This window comes from Halichoerus grypus, chromosome 5 (assembly GCF_964656455.1).
Source record: "Halichoerus grypus chromosome 5, mHalGry1.hap1.1, whole genome shotgun sequence".
In the NCBI taxonomy this organism is placed as follows: domain Eukaryota; kingdom Metazoa; phylum Chordata; class Mammalia; order Carnivora; family Phocidae; genus Halichoerus; species Halichoerus grypus.
This window is the reverse complement of record NC_135716.1, coordinates 134,013,034-134,032,735: the sequence shown is the minus strand read 5'-3', so window position 1 is coordinate 134,032,735 and position 19,702 is coordinate 134,013,034. Positions and strand designations below refer to the sequence as shown.

The window sequence follows — 19,702 nt, the reverse complement described above, 5'->3', positions numbered from 1 at the left end:
TGATTGCAGCATAAGTTTGCTGTTTTAGATTATTAGGCTTTTATGGTGTTTTATGTGTTTTTGTTGATTATGACCTTAATTTTTGCAGAGAACCTTAGTCAGAAACAGAGCCCCTGATTGACTCTTAACTTCTATGGAAAAACATGATCCATTTGAGGTGTAGTTTTTGGAAGCTCATAACTAAGATTAGGAACTACATATTTCTGGGCTTTAGGAAGATAGCTTTTAGTCATGCTTCTTGTGTAGAAAGACAGGATGCTTTCTAAAATTAAATGAAGTCAGGTGGGGCTGGAGTGACAGAAAGGGCCTCTTCTAGTGCAGGCAGGCCGAGGGTACGGCCAAGCTCTCTCCAGCCAGTGCCCCGCTGACCCACTCTGCTTTTAGGTCATGGAAGATTGGACAACATTCAAGATTCACAAATGAACTTGAGTCTGGTTTATAAGACTAGTGTGAACTCTTTGAATCTACCAAACGTAGCCAGCGACAGGAAAGCATGCATTTAAAGAGAGAATAAGAAAAAAAATGTACCTGTTGCTACAGTAATCCTAACCTTGCCCACAAAATGACAAGTCCAGTTCAGAAGGCTGAATCTCTGGGCTGGGGCCGTAAGACAATACTTTTTCTATCACAGGGGGTTTGGTTCACCATCATTTTTACCAAGGGAATCTGTATATTTTTTCTTGCCCTCAATCATATTGCTTCAGACTTTCAAAAATATACTGAAAGTTAAGATGTGTAACTTTGAGACATCTTTACAGACTCCATCTAGGCAATAGTATCCTGACTATATTAAAAACCCCTCACCCGAGCCTCCACCAAGACATTCTCATTCCCTTCACCACACCCTGGATTGTGATCCTCTGTTAACATGATATTCATTCATTCAATCATAAATTCCTTGAGGACAGAGGCTCCTTTTATTCAACCCCATGCCCCCAGTTCCTAGAACGATCTGGAACTTTGCCAGTGCTTCAAGTTTGTCAAATAAAGGGATGAATGAATAAAATGATGACATTATTATTGTTATCATCTGACATCCTTTTGACAGATTCTTATTTTCATAAAATGGAAGAATCTGAATGGGTCCTGCTTCCGTTTCTTAACTCTGAACTGAAAAAAATTTAGACCATTAATGGTTGTAGCATTTCCAATAACAGGAATATGAATGAAAGCCCAAATCCTGCTTATCTACAGAATATTTGTAACTTATGGAGAAAGTGATCAATGATGCTTGGTTTCTCGTGTCTTTGCAGCACCCCCACCACTGCCTCCCAAAAACGTACCAGCCACCCCACCCCGAACAGGCTCCCCGCTCACAGTTGCACCAGGTAAGCTTCAGTTTTTTCGGTGCCGGGATGATAACAGCAATCAGCAGTGGCCCTGGACCTCAACCTGCCCTGGATGTGTCAGGAGCTATAGAAACTCAAGCATGAAAATGTTTGCACTGGGTTTTCCTTCCATGACGATTTACTATGCAGACTTATTTTAAAGTATCATTCTCAGGTTTCACAAAAAGGTTCACTTTCTCAACTCCTTTTTCCTATGTATCATTTTGTTGAATGAGGGTCACATTTACTTGTGAGATGAAAGAAAAAGAAAATCTCAATATCAAAAGTCTTTGTCTAATTGGCCTTTCACTCCATTAGATCTTATGTTAATGATTTACGAATTAAAAAAATCTCAAGGCACAATTCGTATTTTCCCAAGAACAGATCATTATTTTTCTAGAATTAAAACTGTCTGATCTACAAAGACGTAGAATGGTTCACAGGATGTGCAGCCTGTGGGTAAGCTTGGGAGCTGGGGAATTTTTTTCCCAGGAATCATTATTATCCCACAGTAAAGAGATGTGTAAGGATAATGAAATATGGCAAAGAATTGCCACATGCCTTTAGACAGATGATTTCTAAGGCACATCTTTACCTCCTATTAAAATCAATATTACAGATTCATGCAATTTATAATCTACCTTGTCCTATTGGGCCAGCAAGTCAAAAGCAGTAATTGCTATGTTATGTGTCTGGGCCCTTAGAATATGGTTCTTTATCCCCTTTGGAATTATACTGCTGCTTTGTCCTTTGCTATTTTTGCAGCCTGGTGAGTTTGATAGCTACAGAGTAGGTATTTATCAACAAGACCGAGTGCAAGGCATAGTCATTTTTGAAATTTATATTGATTAAAACCCATCGAAGAATCATCCAGAGCATCATAGGTAAAGGTGTTTGCAAGTTCAAATCATTTTGGCTCCTTGTATTCCCATAAATATGTCAGGTATAAATAAATCTACCAGCAACAAAATTATATATAGTGTGGGACATGCAAACTGCTACCCCATTTATCTGTAGCCTTGGAGCCTTGAAGGTTAATTCTTTTCTAATGTGAAATATGGAAGTACTGAGCCAGTTCTTAGAGACGATGAGTTATTTAAAGGTAAAGTTGCTTCTGCTTCTGCTTTGCAATCATTCAGGGAACAGCTTCTAATTTCAATAACCTCAGTGTTTAAAAAGTGCACTTCCTCACATTGCAGTTGTTTTCAAGCATTTCCTGCCAAGCTGTAGAAGATAGTTTTAAATTTTTTTCTCTTATTACTGATAAGAATTAAAGAGAAGAGCTGATGCTAATGTTGAAGCAAAACCGAGATTTTCCGTTTCATGACTCCAGATAGATGTATATCACAGTTACACCTACGATGTTAACAGGTTAGACTTGATGGGAAAAGAAATTATAAAGATGTTTTGACAGTTTTCCTCCCTATTAAACAAGTATATACAAAACAGTTCTGATAAGTAGTAGATGTCTTCTCAATAACTTGTGTGTGTTGTATGTGGGATGTATATGTGTATGTTTGTAAATATACGTGTGGGGATATTTCTTTAAATAACCTTTGTACTGTGTTTCTGGTGTATTTAAGGTGGAGGATGTACAGCTAATTATGATATAATAATTTTTTAAACAAAAAGACATTCTTAGTCTCACCAAACATTTTAATATGCTAGAGCAGTCTTTATCAAATATGAGGGTGATTTTCAGCTATCAATTATTTTTCTACTGTGTTGTCTCTAGGCTAGACTTTCAGAAGGGACCTCCCTTTTGGGATTGCAGTTCCAGAGCCTGAACTCTGTGAACCTTTTCAAAGTGCAGCCCTTTCGAAGTGATCACCCTTTGCACTCTTGTGAGCAGACTTTGAGAACAGTAGCATACTCAGTGCTTTCAATGGTGGTAAAAATAGCTACCTGGGGTCACCCAGCAGAAAGGGCAAAATAACAGCATAAGAAGATGATGCTCACATTATGGAGGCAGGGAATGCTCTCTTCCCCTTTAGCTCTGATTCAGTTATTTTTACACCTCACAGGGCAATCTGTTTACTATTCTTTATCTCACCCCTCCCGCCCCCCCATACAAATAATATTCACCAAGTCAATTAAAGTTAAAAATCAACTACTTTAACCACAGGAAATGACCAGTCAGCCACAGAGGTCAAAATTGAAAAACTACCATCAATCAATGACTTGGACAGCATTTTTGGCCCAGTGTTATCCCCCAAGTCTGTTGCTGTTAATGCTGAAGAAAAGTGGGTCCATTTTTCTGATACGTCCCCGGAACATGTTACTCCAGAGTTGACTCCAAGGGAAAAGGTGGTGTCCCCACCAACTGCATCAGACAACCCATCTGACTCCCCAGCTCTGGGCCCCCCGGGCCCTCCAGGCCCCCCAGGACCCTCTGGTCCTCCTCGAAATGTACCGTCGCCGCTCAATTTAGAAGAAGTCCAGAAGAAAATCGCTGAGCAGACCTTCATTAAAGATGATTACTTAGAAACAATCTCATCTCCCAAAGATTTTGGGCTGGGACAGAGAGCAACCCCACCTCCCCCACCACCACCCACCTACAGGACTGTGGTTTCATCCCCTGGACCTGGCTCGGGCAGTGGTACGGGGACCACCAGTGGTACGTCTTACTGTTTGAGTGTGCTTCATGTGCCCGGGAATGGCCGTGGCTGCTGCAGTGTGAGCGACACCCTCCTCCTGCCTGGCAGTTGGCTTTAGAGCTTCAGCCATCCCTCCTTTGGTTCGGGTGTTCCGTGGCCCCATGGCATGTCCTAGTGCATCGAATGCTAACCGTCATAGTGCGAGTCTGTGATGTGCTCTGCCCTGCACTCCTAGCACTCCTTAGGAGCGCCCTGCCTTCCACCCTGCAGTTAGGAAGTACATATTTTTTAAAGGAAGCTGCTTTGTCATTGTTTGGAATTCAGGAAAGTTCTAGAAAGGCAGATTTCATAGCCAGTGAGTTTCATGCTGAGTGTCTCATTTCCCTGTCAGATGCCTGTACAAGAACGTTTTCTAGTTTGTTTTGTTTTCAGCTTTATTGAGATATCATTGGCAAAATTATGAGATATTTAAAGTGCACAATGTGATGACTTGAGATATATAGATAGATATAGGTATAGATATAGATATAGTAAAAGGATTCCTCCCATCGAGTTAATTAGCACATCACATATTTACCTTTGGGGGGGTTGGGTAGGGGGAAGGGTGAGAACATTTAAGCTCTACTCTCTCAACAAATTACAATTATACGATATGGTGTTATCAATTATACAATACAGTGCTATAGTCACCGTGTTATGCATTAGATCCTCAGACTGTATTCATCTTATAACTGAAAGTTTATACTGTTTTTTTCCCAAGGATCCTAATTTTGGTAGGTAGGTCAATGTGTTGTTTCTTCTTCGACTTCTTTTTCTTTTTCCTTTCTTTCTTTTTCTGTAGGGGGAGAGCTATGTTAACCCCTCTAATTACTTCAGAAAAAAAGAAGTAGGGTTTGAAAAGGAGATTTTTTAGGGGACAGCAAATAGAATGTACCTTACTACGTCCACGATATATCAAACTGCCACTGAAGACAAATTATTCTTTGATTTTATTTTGATAAGCTCATCAGCCTATGAAGTCAACTCTAAGCATGGTGACAGGTGATGGAGAAGTCTATCAGAAATGGACATTTGGGACCCTCTATGCAAATGTTGATGTTGAATCTAACATTTTGGTTTTCCTTCTTTGAAGCTTCATTTTGTGTTCTCATCCTATAAAAAGATGGCAACAGCTGCCATGCACACCGAAAAAGATCAAGATTTTCTAAGGTCTCTTCTTCCATATTTTTTCTTCTACTGGTGCTCACATTGATCTGACAAGAACCCCCCCCCCCCCCCACCAAGAGCCTTCCCTCCTGTGCCTGTGGGTTCAGTTTAGGCACCTTCTGAGTTTTTTGTTTTTCATTTGCTTTGGAAGAGGTGACCAAGTTTATGCTATTTAGATCTAGTAAGAGACAGGAAGGAAAGACATTTGTCTCCACTCTAATAGTCATTTATCATTGCTGCCTCTTTCAATGGAGTATTTCAGTGCTTGCTCTGTGTTTGAAAATTCCTGTGTTTCAAGCATCCAATCTGATCAAGGAGAGGGCTGGAGAGTCACCTGTACCCAACACAAAATTGATGTTTTATATCATTGCGTGTGCCCTAGGTGCCTTCCTCCACCAAAAAAAGGAAAACTACTCAATATGCAAATAAATTTGGGGAACATTGTGTTAAAATAAAATCAGCAGGTTTCTTTACCATAGGACCTCTGACAGCCTTTAATTTGCCGATAATAACAGCTATAGTTTCTTCTCCTGGGTATCATCTTAATCCTTTGTGCACATCATTTCATCCTTAAAACAACCCCATGTGATAAATGCTCTCTTATTTCTCCTGTTTTACAGCTGTGTACACTTGGGAAAACTGAAGCTCAGAGATGTCAAGTAATTTTCCCAAGTTTACACAGCTACAGGTGGTAGACTTGGGATACTCAGTCATACTCAGGTCTGTCTGATTCTAAGCCTGTGCTCTTAACCCCGGGGCTCTCCTGGCACTCTTTTAAAGTTTAGTTACAAAATATCCCAAACTTATTTGACCACTGACACCCACCACCTATTCTGCCCTGTGTCATCAACAAAATCACCAACAGTTTTCTCTCAAAACCCACTCTCTATGCTCCTCTCCATAATTCTAGAGGGTTAGAGCACCCGCCTTCATCCTCTGTTGCGTTTTTAGATCATTTTGGGAATATAAGCCTCCTTACATATCTGTAAAGGTAATAAAAGGACCCTACTTAAAGCCTTCATTTCAAACTTCAAACCTGTCTACTGTCAAAGAGGGGGAGTGCTTCCAGGGTCTTCTATGGTGCTCTCTTCCCAGAGTGAAGCTCTCATCTTCCGGAAAGGCTTCTAGAGGAATAATCCCCTTATTCCAGTGGTGGGCCACTGTGCTTTCCTCAAAATGAACGTGTTTAGTTGAGGAAAGGGAGGACAGGGCAGATTTGTCGCTCCTCTGTTTCTTCCATCACTTTCCACGAGACTCAGGAAGACATTTAATTGAATTGACCACTGATCTAATGAGTGAAGAAGGGAGCCTTGGCTTTCTTCCTGAAATCTTTGAGAATTTTGTCGTCATCTCTATGTTTAGCTTTGTAAATTATTTAAAATTATTTTTAGGTGTTACCAGTAAAGACTATTGATTCTTAATAATTGAGCTGGAAAAAGACTATACTTTGTTGGTAAAAGATCTGATTTCTAAGTGGAAGATTGAACTGGGTCAATGAAGCTCATGAATAAATAAAACTTTGCACATTATCTCCTTAATTAAGTCCCAGTTTATTTGCTATTTAATGTTTTATTGATGGAATATACACAGACTAGCAGAAATGTAAATTTATGATTAGAACAATGAGATGGCCTCATGTTTTAAAGATTAGCAATGTTTCTCAAGACCTCCTTTTTATAACACTTAGCCTGATGAGACTAGATTTTCCTGTACATCTCAAACTATATTTAACTGGGTACCATTATGCTCAATTTTAAAATTTCATTCACTTGATCACTGACCAAGCATAGACAGTACACGCAGCCTTGTGAATCAGTTGAGTTACCCGATGTCGAAAAACAGTTGGATTCAGGATTTGCTTCAAGAACTTCGATTTCCTTATGGCAAAGTTATAAATACCTAGTTTGGCCAGAACTTTGCTTTATTGGAATGCAGATGACAATTCTCTTGGCAAAGGCCATTTCTTCTTCCTTGTGGGTGGTGTGCCAGGGAATGGGAGGGAGAAAGAGTTTTATTGGCCTGTAGACACCAGGGAAAGAGAGATGTCAGTAAAGATAGAATGTTCAGTGCAACACTTTCCAGCTTGAGAAACTAAGGCAATATTAGAAGATGTTATACACACACACACACACATTTATAAACAACTGGGGTTGACCTAAACAAATATATTTCCTAACTACGTGTCTTTTAGAGTGGCAGAGTCCAAATAGGGAGGCCACTAGCCAGCAAAGAGAGATGGAAGTTGAAGCAATCATTATGTGGCTTTCAAGGGGCTACCAAAAAAATTACGTTAGAACTTCAAGTTGAAGCAGCAAATGGATTGAAAGCATGTCAATGGCTGTCAACTTTTTTGAACTCACAAAACTCAAATAACATACAGGTGATTTTTAAAGTTAAACCTGAAACAGCAAATGTCCAGTTTTTTTCCCCAGCACTGCTCTTGGGAATAAACACTGCTTGTAGAAGAAATAAAAATATGATTCCAGATCAGAGAATGAGGATAGAGACGTGCAAATAGTCTTCTACACTCTTAGAATACGAAACAATTGTGCAACCTCAAAAAAGCATGGGAAACCTCAGTTCACTTATAAAATCCCCCTCAGGCCCTGACTACCCTCTGCTGAACCTCAGGTCTGTCAAGAGGGTTTTGCTTCTTAAACACTGCCTCAGCGTCTTTCTAACTGCACGACAAATCAATTAAATCAATCCAGTTAGGAAAAAGTGAAAAGAAAACAGTTAACTAGCCACTTTTTTCTTTGCTTTTAGTTGTGTCTATATGAAAAGACAGTCTTTACCATCATCATCAACATCTATTCTCTTTTATTTGTGTAGCATTTTATAGTTTACTAAACACTTGATAAGCATTTTCCATTTCGATTGTTACAACTACCCTGTAAGATAGAAATGTTTCATTTCTGGTTCAGAGAGGTTAAAATCCCACAGCCAATAAGAGCCAGGCAGAGCCAGAACTCAGATCATCTGCCTTTTCATTCGGTTTTTTTCCTTATTCCATACTGCCTTGCTGACAACCCCAATATTAACTTTCCCAAGCATTACTGACAGTGATTTTCAAAACTTTCCCTCTTAGAACACATAGAGAAAAGATAAGCAGCTGACCTTTTCCTGAGCTTGATTCAGAAGACTATTTCTTGGAAATAGACCCATGGATAGATATTTTGAACCATCCCTATGGTGTGGTTTTCCAGTGAAACAGAACCTAGAAGGAGCCCCATGAAACTTCCTGACAAAGACTTTGTTGTTTAAAGGTTTATTTTCCATTTCTCTGCTGTCACTTCTGTTTCCTGAAAACATCCTGGGTGTCAATCTATTAAGTCAAAAGGAAACTTTGTAGTGGGATCTGTCAAAACATATCTTCTTTTTTTATTCAAGAAAAGATTATCCAAAGACTAAAAATATTTACATTGAGAGAGATGTTGGCAAGCTGCTGTTGCAAAAGTAAGAGCAGACTTTATGCAAAATGTGGGACTTCACATTCCATCTAAAGCTACAAGACACTGCATTTAAGAGCTTGAGCTTTGGAGTTAAATCAACCATCTGAGCTATGGGACCTTGAGCAAGTTACTCAATATCTCTGAGCTCTAGTTCTGATTCAGATAACTACAGTACGTTCCTGCAAAACTTAGTGTGGGGATTAAATAAGATAATGCATGTGAAGTGCCTAGCATTGATCTTGGCCCAATAAAATAAAAAGTAAGAATACAGTAAAAAAGTGGTAGCGGTGGAGAGGCAGTAGGGATAGGGATGGAGGTGGCGGTAATTTTAGTAGGGTTTCACACTAACGAAATTACACTTAGAATAAACAGCACAGAGAAACACAACACACTCAATATTTCAGGTTGTATTTAAATAAGGGGAGCAAGGTTTACCCCCAGGGACTCTTAAGCTGAGAGCAGATTCCAAGATGATGGGTTTTGTTGTTCAACTTCAAAGCTCTTTGGGAATCTGGAGATCTGTAGATGAAGATTAGCATCTTGCTGATCTAGGTTTCTCCAGAGAACACAGTTTTGTGGCACGTTGGATGACAGGAGTGGAGTGGGTGGTTATTTTCCTGAGGTGGGATTTCTTAGAATGTTTTGAAATGATCTCATACCTGTGCTTCTAACCAAAGTGACAAAACCTCCGGAGTAGTTGGAACTTTTCTGAACAAGCACTGTTTGGAATATTGATCTGAATTTCTTCAGGTTTGGAGTCAAGTAGTTTATCCATGTACCCCAGACATCTGGTTAAGGATAGACCGACCCCTGAGTCTCAAGACCCTACTGGTGTGCTGATTAGTGTGCATGCCGACCTCTGTGTGTCTTCTGTGTTTCCCATGTTTGTCATTGACAGCCAGAAAAGTAAATCCAAGAGGTTCTTTTCAAAATCACCACAAAATCATCATGGGCCAACTCTACATAGAACAGATTACTAAGCAGCCTCCTTCAAAAAATACAATCCTCTAAATTCAGTGTGATTCTGTTATTAAGATTCTAAATGCAAATTACTTGTGCAACATCTAATTTACTTTCTTATGGTTCCATCCTTTGCTTACCATCAAATGTTTACTTAGATTTATTAAAGTTAGCATTCATATTTTGAAGCACAGTAAAAAAGATAATTCTCTTCTACATGTTTTTTTTAATATATATATGTATATGTATATATATAATGTGGAAAAATCATTCACCTTCCTTCAAGGTCTAACTTCCATTTCCATCTTGGACATAAATTCTGAATATGCAAAAACAAGAGAACTTATTTTAAGTTTGGTGTGTATGTGGTCAAAATGAAAGGTCCTCACCACCAGGCTAAAAGTGTCTTAAAGCATATTTTCCATCACAGAGAATAATAAAAGGATTTACCTTTCACTGGGTGTCACATGACAACAAAAGGCAATAAGCTTCAGCTTCTGCCATCAGCTCTAGTTCAACTGAGTGATTTTTTTTCTTTATTAAAAAAAAAAACACACATACACACTAGATGCTAGAGTGTTGAGTGTACTAACTGCTGGGGTGAAGAAAATTGTCCGGGACTGGTGCTGTCCTGGGGGGGATGGGGAAGGAGGATTCCACGATGACAGCTCTTGGCCACGTGTGGTTCCGGTCATTGTTAATACCAGCTTGTTTTTCAGGTGCATCATCCCCTGCTCGACCAGCCACTCCCTTGGTTCCCTGCAGCAGCACCACCCCTCCACCGCCTCCTCCCCGGCCTCCATCTCGGCCAAAGCTACCTCCAGGAAAACCCGGAGTTGGAGATGTGGTATGTTCCCTTTTGCCCCGGCTTGCTCAGAGACTCATGGTGAGAATGACAAACAGAAGCCACGATGCTGCAACACAGGCTACCTCAATGGCCTCCGATCAGTTGTACAAATGGCCCTGACATGTGGCATCTGAAAGGCAGTCACTGCCTCGTGGGTGTACATTTTGACCCTCCCTCAATCTCCACCACCTTTCTAAAGTCAAGGTCTAAAATGATAGGAATAGGAGGCTGGGGTTCTCAGTTCTGCCAGCGTGGGTCTGATGCAAATTAAGGTAGTAATGCTCAATTGTGCTAAGTCCTTTAGAAAGAGAGGTGTTTTCTTTCACCCTATTTATCTGGCTTGGGAAGACTGCAAGAGAGGGTAAGTCCTGGTTTCTGTCCCCAGACTAGGAGAACTTACTGGTGTTAAGCACACCGTGTGAATATAGAGGAGGGTGGTAGCCTGATAAATTTGTTCCAGAAGTTTCTTGCATCGTGTTTTAAGGCTGAAGAGGTGGCAAACATTCTGTGTGAACAATTAAAAGACTTCTGGAAGAGGACCATTTCTTTGCTATCCACGCACAGGAGTCACAAACTGGGTGATGTCCATAATATTTGGTTTAGCTAGCACAGTTGACAATAAAAAATTAAAAAAAAAAAATGGGTATAAGCTCTCACGGGAGGTTACCTACTTAGTCCCTGAGGGCATGTAGGTTCACAGTCCTGAAACATCACAGATCTCAGCTTCTCTAAGCCTGATGTACCTGCACACTGTGATTTATGGTTCCTCCAGCTCCATCCACAAACCCCTGTAGAGATAGAATCAATTTCAAGATAAAAATAATGTCACCTATACTCTTTTAAGAACCTGAGTTGTCATATCCAGAGCTGGAAGATGTCAAAAACATGAAACAAGAGTACTCCAACCTGCTTATCTAATTTTCTTCTCTTTTCTTCTTCCTGCAGCCCAGACCTTTTAGCCCTCCCATACATTCTTCCAGCCCTCCTCCGATAGCACCCCTTGCCCGAGCTGAAAGTACTTCTTCAATATCATCCACCAATTCCTTGAGCGCAGCCACCACTCCCACAGTTGGTAAAAATTATCTCCTGTCTTTTAATCTGTTTGTTGTTGTGACTGGCTATTTTTTATCATCTGAAAACCTCAAGGCCCTATACTTCTGGTTGAAATTGTTTTGCTCTGTGTTCTGCTACTATCAGCTGACTCTTCTTTTAAAAGCACCTTCTCAGCAAAGGAGGCGAAATGCTTCAACTAAGCAAATAAACAAATAAAAGAACATTAACACCTGTATTTTGCAGGAATTCTCTTATGCTATTCCATACAGAGCTACTCATAAAAGTAAAGAAGAAATCAACAAATAAGGTCCAGTAATTTACATATCATTTCTGTCATAAAAATAGTCTCCTTTGAGGAGGAATGTTCATTTAAGTTCCAATCATGTACCACATCAGAAATCATGAAATTTTGATCTTTTATCTTCTTAAAGATTTCATTTCTTCATCACTTTTGGTTGTCCTTCTGTTGACAGATGGTGTAAGTGTTGGCATTGTGGGAGTTGAGTAAACTTTTTGACATTCTTTTCTAGTGCTTTTCAGTGATGTGTGGTCAGTTTTCCCTGAGAAATAAGTCATTGCTGGCATTTTCAGTAAATGCCTTTGTGCCTCTTTCCTTATGGTGTGATGAAAGTCAAGAGTTGAGAATGGCTGCTCAGCTGGATGGTTTTCCCAGGTTTAAATGCCTCATTTTGCCTGGAGCATCTTTCCTCTTCCCAAGGCTGATCTCTCTCTACACCTCTTCACCCATCTTCCATAAGCTGCTGCCTCTTTCATGTTTGCATGGTATCTCTGCCCTGGGGCTCCACCCTTCCATTTTTTCCCATTGTCTTCCTTTATTGTCTGAACTCCCCTCCAAGTCTTCCATATTGTAAACCAGCTGGCCCATCCTGCATTGCTTGGGAGAATCATTAACTCAAAGCTAAATAAATCCCTGCTATCATTTACCAAAGAAGAGCACGCTACAGAGTTGCCCATGTGAGAAGTACTTTGATCAAAGCCTGAAGCTCTTCTGGAGAACTCCTTATTTTCCCAGGGATATAAATGAAGGTGTGCCTTGTAGGGGGCCCCAAAGAGAATTTCAACTATATCATGTGTTCTGTATTTTTAATCAGACCAACCCAAAACAATCCTTCAGATTTGGTGAAAATATAACCAGCTGTCCAATTTTGTAGGATTCATTAAAAGACAGGTATTTAACATCATTTATATAGCCACGTCTGTTCTTTCTCTGCATCATCCATTGGGGTAATTGGGGGCTTTCTCTTTTAAGATGCCTATGAGGCCAGTTCTCTCTGGAATTTTTTGCTCGTTTTTTCTGTAATGTCTCAACCTTTTTTTTTTTTTTTTGGACACTCTTTAATATTCCTGATTGCTACAGCCATTTCCCCCACTCTTGCTCTGTTTTTTTTGGTTTTTTGGGGTTTTTTTTTTTTTGGTTTTGTTTTATCTGGGGGGTTCTGTTTTGGGTTTTTTTTTTTCCTCAAGATTATTTGTCCCACCTACTCCATGTGATTTTCCTGGTTGGTCTGAGAGGAAAGTAAGAAGCATCAACTCTCACTCACAAAGCAGACCTCAACTGCCCTCAGATGAGTGACTAACATATTCTTTAAACTCATTGAGATTCATAGAGAAAATGACACACACAGAGAATTTGAACCGTGTCCATGTTTTATACAATGCGTTTTTATACTCCCTGCCACAGAAATCTCAAATCCTGGCCAGTGACTTTGATTCTTAGTACAACCAGTATGCATTCTTTCAAGATGAATGACGGAGGGGTTAAAAAAAAAAATAGCCACCTGAGAGGATACTCAACATTGCTTCATTGCTGAGGAACATTCTGATTTAATTTGTTTGGTTCTGGGTTTTGGGGGGTTTTTTGGTTGTTTTTTGTTTTTGTTTTTATTTTTATTTTTTGGTATTCCTCTTCCTCATTCTCCTGTTCTTTACTTCCTGCTGCTGTAGGCCACCTGACAGCCACTTGTCTCTGAAGTAGATGCCTTGTCAGATGGCTGCCAGCGGCTCCTGTGTATTGCTGTTTATCTCTTTTTGGAGAGGATGTGCTTTGTCTGTTCAGCACCAGGGGCTGACTATTCATGACCGACTTGGAATGTCAACTTTATGCAGTAAAATAACTTGCGGGGGATAGAGAATTTCAGCAGCAAATTTTTGAGATCAGTGGCTCAACATTTCTCTTCTATCACACAATACTTTTTTGACATTTCCTATGACATCAGAGCCAAAACTGGGGCAAGTGTGGTGGAAACTTTGTACATATTTATTTGTACTTGCTTATTGCAAAGTTGAACGTAATTCAAGGACTAAACTTTTAAGAGCAAGTCTAATCTTCTTATGCAACAATTCCTGTAAGAATATGCCCCCAAAACACTTTGGACATAAAATCTTTCATGAAAGCTGTGATTATAAAGTAGTAAGTCTGATACCACACCTGCAAATAGGACTTTCTGTGCATCACCACGCTCAAATAATGAAGAGCCCCTCTGCGACTGTGTATCACCGAATTAAGACACCTTCCATCAGAAGATACGCTATTATTTTATATATGACTAAGAAAAGGAGGGGAAAACTGCCAAGTAGCTAAGAAGCTAAGATGCAATGCTTTCTTATCCATTAATTTTAAGACCCATTCCAATTTCAGAGATGTTAAAATGTGAAAAAGTGCACAAAGCAGAATCAATGAAATATAGTACACTCCTTTTGCATTAGAAACACTCATAGGACCTTCACTATTTGATTTGGGGGAAAAATCCTATTAATATTATGGGAATAGAGAAAATGTTTAAAATTATTCTAAGAAACAAACTCTTAGACATTTAAAGATAAACAGAGATACCTGTAATTTAAATATCCATTTTTCTTACTTTTTTTCTTATTTCTATGGGTGAGAGTCGGGGTTTTTGTTTTTTGTTTTTTTTAGATGTTTGCAAAATCTTTTTTTGGTACCCCAATGCAGTAAGAATACCATAAAGACAATTTTTTCATTGTTAAATGAAAAAAATATATTATTAAATATATTGTTAATTATATTCCTTCACTGTTAATTATGCAATTTCAACTGCATCTTTAACATCATCTCAGAAATCTGAATGAATGAAAAGTAACCATTTACAGGCACCAAAGGAAGCAGTAGGTGGATTTTGATGTTTCCTTTGGTGTAGAACTCTGAGCAAAAGTGATTCAGTACTGGAATATTAGCCGTAGCATCTAAATCTTACAGTATTTTTCTCTAAGTCTTTGTCTCTCCCAGCTGGGTGGCAATTCTGAATTGGATAAACATTCTTTTAAAAATACTTGTATTAATGCCAATGACTTGGCACAGAAAGACCTTCGAGGATGGATATTCTTGATCTCAACTAAAAATTCCCATACTTAAGTTTAGTCTTTTTTTACCTTTCTACTATTTTTTTTTTTTTTTTTTTGGAAAGACCTGTCTCTAGTTCTGGCTTCCCCATCCCAGATCAATTTGAGACAATTTCCATGGTTAGTTCCTAAGGAAATTTTTTCTTCTGTACTTAATTTGAGTGTTGCCTTTATTTAAAGCAAGCACAGAGCTATCCAATAATTCATCTTTTAAGTTCCCCAGTTTAGTTTTGTTGTTTTCTTCAAAGCCCTCAATGTCCACAACCACCATAAAAAAATTATGAACATGTTATTTAGCCCTATGAATTACTCTTTTGTAACTCCAATTCAAAAAACAAATGGCAGTATTGGAGACCCATTTTTTGGGGGGGGGGGTATGTGAATTCTTACCTTCTATTCTTTTTTTTAATTTTTTTTTTAAATTTCAATCCCAGTATAGTTAACATACAGTGTTATATTAGTTTCAGGTGTACACTATAGTGATCAACAATTCTATACATTACTCAGTGCTCATCATGATGGAGGCTCCTCATTTTAAGGAAATTGTAAATACGAAGTTAGTTCTTCAAAGGAAAGAAAATATCCTCCATCATTTCCCACTAACAGGTATGAAAGGGTATTGTAACATTCAGTTACGGCCAATGTAACTGTTTTGCTTCCCATTTTCTGAACAGAGTATGGAGTGTTCTTCTTAGTGCCATGTCCTGTTCCTCTCCTATAGATATTATAGACATTGCATTAACTTGTTCTAGCCACCAGGGAAGTCACTTATATAATAAATACTGACTGACAAGTGCTATCCTAGAACCTTAAAAGTTGACACAGAAGAACTCTTCCTGCTTTACTTCCTAAGTCTAGGAGGCAAGACAGTAGAATATTTTTTCCAAGAAACATTGTTTACAGAGTAATTTTACTACTCTCATCAATTTCCTTATCTTCTCTACATTATAGAGAGGATTCTCCCTTATGGGTCTTTGTACAGATTTTATTCCATTTTTAATTTAAATTGTAATAATACTCTTAAGACCTATGGAATCAAGAACTTTTTTTTTTTTTTTTTTGATCACATAGAATAGAACTCCAATTACCTGTATTTGTTAGTTGGTGAGAAAGGAGATCACGTGCAAAGATCTGGAACGGTTGGGGTCCAGAGCAACTGTTGTGATCAATTTACAAAGACATTTGGCCATAGCTGGATACCATAGACAAAGATGGAATTACAGTAATGTTGTCCAAAATTAACGGGCCATAACTACTAAAGACGGGTGCAAGGCAAACTGAATTTGGATACTGATGAGTTTGAAATGGGATACTTCATTCAGCGACCTCAGATTTATTCTGTTGCTTTTTTATGGTCTTGTTGAAAGCTTACTCTTGCCCACTGGGGCAGGGAGAAGGTATATTATGAGTGATCCTGTGTACCAAGAGGTTCTACTGATGGACATATGTCTGGCCACTTGAGAACTGTGTCTGAGTGAAATACACTTACACAAGTCAATTACTAATGACAGTGCCTTTAACAACTCCCTGAAAAGGTGGGGGCGTGATTTCTTCCATGGAGCTGACTTTAGCCAAATTCACAGATTGCTAAAACCTGGCATTTTAAAATTTTTAATTTTTAATTTTTTAATTTTTTTTCTCATAGAACCATCATAAAATAAGCACATTACTTTTTTTGTACCCTATCATCATTATCCCACTGTGTTAGGTTTTGTTTCCTTTTTCCATTAATATCATTTCTGTGTTTCAATCAGTGAAGTGTACTGCTTGATTTCATTTGGGATTTGTATTTGTGTTTTTGTTTTCCATTCTTTTATATTTCTTTGGTTCGTAGTGTCAGAAGATGATGTTTTTTATGACAAACTGCCCTCGTTTGAAAGGTGCTGTGATACCCTGGCAGGTATGGTGCTAGCCCAGTGATCCCTAGATATCTAGACTTTAAAAATCCAAGCCATTATGCCATCTGAATGCTATAAACTTCATGGACATGCTATTCACCTCATGAGTGTCTGGTGCCTCTCAGAAGCACCCTGTCTATTTATTGTTCATCGTGGAATTCATGCCCCACCAAATTTTTTTTTAAGTGAACCTGTTAAAAAGCAGCAGGTTGCATGACAGTTTCTCAAAAGGTTTGAAAAAGGTGAGATGCCATTGCTTTGTGAATTTACAAAGGAAGGAATAATTTAACTGCTCAGAATTACATGTCCGGTGACTGCTTTTGGATTTAAAATATAATAGGACACCGTCAGTAATCTTGTTTTCTCTTTGGTACATAGGTAAAGGGTGTTTTGTGTCTGGATGCCTAAGGTGATTCCAGGGGAGGGGACGGAAGATGTGCGACATCTTCCATGAACTTTAAATTGATATGCAATGCTGTTGTCATTTAAAACCTAAGCTAAGTTTGATATAACCCATAACTCCGAGTTTATCTTTTCGAAAATATAGAAGGGGATGACATTGAAGATGAAATGGATACAGCAATTGCTAAATGACCGTTTGCCCTAACTAGTGCAGTTAAAATATGCTGACGCCCCTGCATGGCCAGGAAGACTTCCGCTCCATGCGCTCAAGCACCGAGTATCAAGCTACCAACAACACGTGCCCATCCCTTTAGGCTTCCATAGCTTTGCTTTTGCTTTTTGTTTCCCAAACTAAAAACCAAAACCAAAACATAGATTACCAGCCTTCCCTTTTTCCTGCACGCTAATGGCATGCAGTGCCTCCGCCCTCCCCCATAGTGAGATTAATGACCTGTAACTCATACTGTGTCCTTCTCTCTCCCTCTCCTTAACCTTTCCCATCCCGCTTCAACTCCTGGCCATACAGAGAATGAACAGCCTTCCCTCGTTTGGTTTGACAGAGGAAAGTTTTATTTGACTTTTGAAGGTAAGTAGTACATAGCATACCAGATTCTAATTGATACCCCTCATCCTTTTTTTCCCATCTGCATTTCCAAATCCCAGTTCTCTTCAAAAGACCTGGTCGCACCTTCTATATACAAATGCTATGGCTACTTAGAAAATATGAAATACTAAAGAAAATATGACATGAATTTGGTTTGTATGGGATCTTCAATTTTTCATATTAAAAAAAAATCAAGCCAATTTGCAGTCAATATTGGTTACTTAATTAACTGTGTGAAATTGGAAACAAACAAACAAACACCTTTTTTGGCCAAGGAACTTAACTCTGTCAACCAGGGCTCTTTCCTGACTCTTTTGCAAATGCAGTACAACAAATGTAAGGACATTCTGGGTTGGAATTGGCATTTAATTTTGTTTTGGATAACTAATATTTCAGATACAACATCCATTACTGTAAAGCATAAATATGTATACATACTCTTATGACAAGGAATGCTGCATAGGAGATCAGAAAAATGAGGAAAAGAACAAAAAGGAGTGTTGTAGTAAATTCTATTTTCATCTACTGAAATTGCAACTGACATGGCTGTAGGAAAATGGACAACTATCGCTGGACTTGCCATTTTAGAAGATTAAGGTGAATTTACATAAATATAATGTCAGGTATTTAACCTCAATGTTGGATAATTTGTTATACTCTGAATTAAGGATTAGCATTCTTCTGTTTTATGTTAAATTCTAAACCATTTTAACAGGCCAGGCATTTGATAAAAAATCTTATTTAAGCTAATTGTGGGGAAAATTTAAGTAATAATATTGTGGTTGGTCTCATCCATAAATATTTATCACTTAAGCCCCTACTTTCTACCATTTTAAATAGCTGAATTTCTCCTAGGATCAAAAGTGGGCCAGAATGTATTCTACTGTAGAGTCGAATCTAAACATTGAACTTGTCTTTGTGTTTCATGACAGCAAAAAGCACTTTCCTAACTTGAGTGTGTGCTTTATCGCAATTTTAAAAATCAGAATGACTGATAAAGATTTTTAAGTAGCTTGTGAGGTGTTTTTTTTTTTTTCTCTCAGGGGCGAATTTTCTGGGCAAGATGGTCCTAGAGGTGGAAGTCCTTAGCTGGGAGTAGCTTGGGTAGCAACAGAAAAGAATGATCTGATTTAAAGCTTTCCAAATACCTGATATCCTGTCCTGGCTCAGGTGGAGGACAGGTGGATAGGTAATCTTCAGGGGAGGATGCATGTTTCCCACATGATGTCAGAAGCTTTCCTTGCCTTGGGTCATTACTTTTGTAATAACCAAGATGCAAAATCCACAAACTTATGACCTTCTAAGCCAAACTTATGACCGTCTAAGCTTTCTCTTTGAATCTGATGGAATTAAAAAGTGCCCAGGTGTCTTTTTACTGATCAGCACATCTCAAAAGGAGAAGCTATGGTTGAATAGGTTGGTAATCCCAAAGTACAGCAAATCCCTGCATATATAAAGGCTCTCTCTCTGCTTCGGGCTGGCCACAGCAGAATAGTTTACCCTGTTTTAACCAGGGAATTGAACAATACGCTACTGCCAACGCTGCCTCAAGTAATTGGGGCCCCACACACACAAAAAAACAACTTCCATGGTGTTTGTTGTTTCCGTTTGTTTCGGTTTTAGAGTATCTATTGGCTCGTTTGCTTGTGTTTGAGTTTGGGTTTCTTTAAATGGAGAGACAGACTTTTTTTGAAGATACCTGTCTAAAGACAATTTTAGGTTGTTGGTTTGTTTGTTTTTAAAATACATATTATCAGTCAAATATAAGTATTAATAACTGTGTGGACTAAAAATGTGAACTACATTTTTTTTTCATTTTAGGAAAATATAATTATAACATATAATATAAAACATAATACTAGGTATCTAAAGTTGGTAACATAGCCATTCTAATTAATAAGATCTGAATTTCATAAGCATCTTGATTTAGACCAAGAAAGTCATGCAAGAAGGTGTTTTAATAGAAATAAATCA

The 19,702-nt window shown here is 38.6% G+C and overlaps 1 protein-coding gene across 19 annotated transcripts in view; it reads left to right on the top strand.

Annotated features, from left to right (window-relative positions):
* The window catches only part of SGIP1 (SH3GL interacting endocytic adaptor 1), a 199,838-nt gene that overhangs the window by 134,506 nt on the left and 45,630 nt on the right, over positions 1-19,702 (top strand). For 7 of the 19 annotated variants that reach the window (XM_078072973.1, XM_078072976.1, XM_078072975.1 and 4 more), the window contains 5 exons: positions 1,254-1,328; positions 3,454-3,945; positions 10,263-10,390; positions 11,336-11,462; positions 17,651-17,710. In XM_078072973.1, coding sequence (XP_077929099.1) covers positions 1,254-1,328; positions 3,454-3,945; positions 10,263-10,390; positions 11,336-11,462; positions 17,651-17,710 — 882 coding nt within the window. Of the gene's footprint in view, positions 1-1,253; positions 1,329-3,453; positions 3,946-10,262; positions 10,391-11,335; positions 11,463-16,658; positions 16,725-17,650; positions 17,711-19,702 lie in introns of all 19 variants that reach the window. The other 12 variants (XM_078072984.1, XM_078072974.1, XM_078072987.1 and 9 more) reach the window with 4 other exon arrangements.